A 1591-nucleotide genomic window follows, 5' to 3' on the forward strand; every position below is an offset into this window, starting at 1 on the left:
CTGTGAAAAAAAAATACTTGTGTAAGTATAATCTTTACTCCGAACCAGTGATTATAATTACCGTAAGCAATCGTAGAATATTATATCTGCCATATCCACAAATGCATTATAGGCATTAAAATCTAATCTTTTTGAGTATTATTTAAATGAGTATCGTATAATAGTAATTTGCTAAAATGCTAAAGCGCATATAAATTAAGCGTCGATTGCTGCTCCATTCAGTTGCATTAAACTCATCGAGCGATTCGTTTGTAAATTTATAGACAACAAAAAAAAAAAACAATAAAATGATAAAGCTCACATTCTTATTAGTTTTGAGCGCGACTTGCTTGTCGCTGCAGGTGAGATAACGAACAAAAATTTCTAGTAGATATATTTTTACAAAAACACCTGCATAAAGCTGTCAATATTTTCCAGCTTGTTGCGGGTTTTCCCTATGAAAATACTCTAAATGTCATAGAAAAGGATGATAACAATTTAAATGGATCGCCGCCTAGTGAAGAAATAAATTCTGATGAACTTTATTTTCGCACACTACTCCGGCCGGTAATTTTCAAAACGCTTGATCTAATGCAAGCCCATACAAACACCTTGATACAAGAAGAGGGTCAGTTTCTTGCCAACCTATTAGCCGAATTCGAGGCACTACCCGATAAAACCGCATACATCGAAGAACTAATTCCTCAATTGAGAAGTATTTTGGCGCGTAGGAATAAACTTGATTTGCATGATCTCTCCGCACCAGCTGTTTATGAAAAGGCAGTTATTTTGAGCGGCATTGTGAAATTATTTGCCGATTTTGAGCGTAAAGCGCAAAGTGACGATAACAGCAGTGAAACTGTGTTGCTAAAAGAGGTAATACACAACCTGGATTTGGATGGATTGAATGAACGCATTGGCAAATCTTTAAAAGAGGCAATACAAAAATTTACTGTGATTTATGAGCAGTTTTGGAATTCACTCGGCGAAGATGAAAAAAAGGAACATCCAGTTTTGAGTGAATGGTATACAAGTTTTCTAGCAAAAGAATCCGAACAGGAGAAACTTAAAAGTTTCATTGATTTTATTAGCATACTTCAAGGTATAGTTTTTAACAATGTGAATTAAAAAAAAAAAATCTTATTTTGATATTAATGCAGAAATATAAAGGGTGCTAAGCACAGCACGACAGCATAGCTCTTTAAGCTTGTTTACAGTTAGCATCAGCAACAGCAACACCTTTGGTACTCGTTTTGCTTCCAGCACGACGACCGCAAAGTTGGGCCGAAGTAAAATTTATTACCCATTCGATCGAGCGCATGCGCATTAAATATTTACTTATACTCGCTTGTACGAGATAGTACCTTACATACTAGAAGCTATTGCTGGCGCAGGCGCCTATGCATTATACGCCCACTACTGTTTGCGCATATTTACAGTTTAGTGCCCTGGGTACTGTTGAGTATTTGTTTTCGCACTTCGCTTGCTAGGCTGCTGCAACTATTGTAAACTTGGCCTGCAAGGCTTTTCAATCAAGACATTATTTACGTGCATATATAAATAAATTTGTGGTGCAATGTGTGGGCTAACAAGGCAGCCTGGCAGTAATGAT

At 36.6% G+C, this 1591-nt stretch overlaps 1 protein-coding gene across 1 annotated transcript; it reads left to right on the top strand.

Moving 5' to 3' along the window:
- The first annotated feature begins 216 nt into the window (after positions 1–216).
- Positions 217–1173, top strand: LOC118735844. Its single transcript, XM_036465824.1, has 2 exons — positions 217–341; positions 418–1173. Exons 1-2 carry the CDS (start codon positions 288–290, stop codon positions 1105–1107), a joined length of 744 nt encoding a protein of 247 aa, XP_036321717.1. The 5' UTR covers positions 217–287; the 3' UTR covers positions 1108–1173.
- Positions 1174–1591: the final 418 nt, after the last annotated feature.

This window comes from Rhagoletis pomonella, unplaced genomic scaffold, assembly GCF_013731165.1.
Source record: "Rhagoletis pomonella isolate Grant_MI unplaced genomic scaffold, Rhpom_1.0 Rhpom_scaffold_00003, whole genome shotgun sequence".
Taxonomy (NCBI): domain Eukaryota; kingdom Metazoa; phylum Arthropoda; class Insecta; order Diptera; family Tephritidae; genus Rhagoletis; species Rhagoletis pomonella.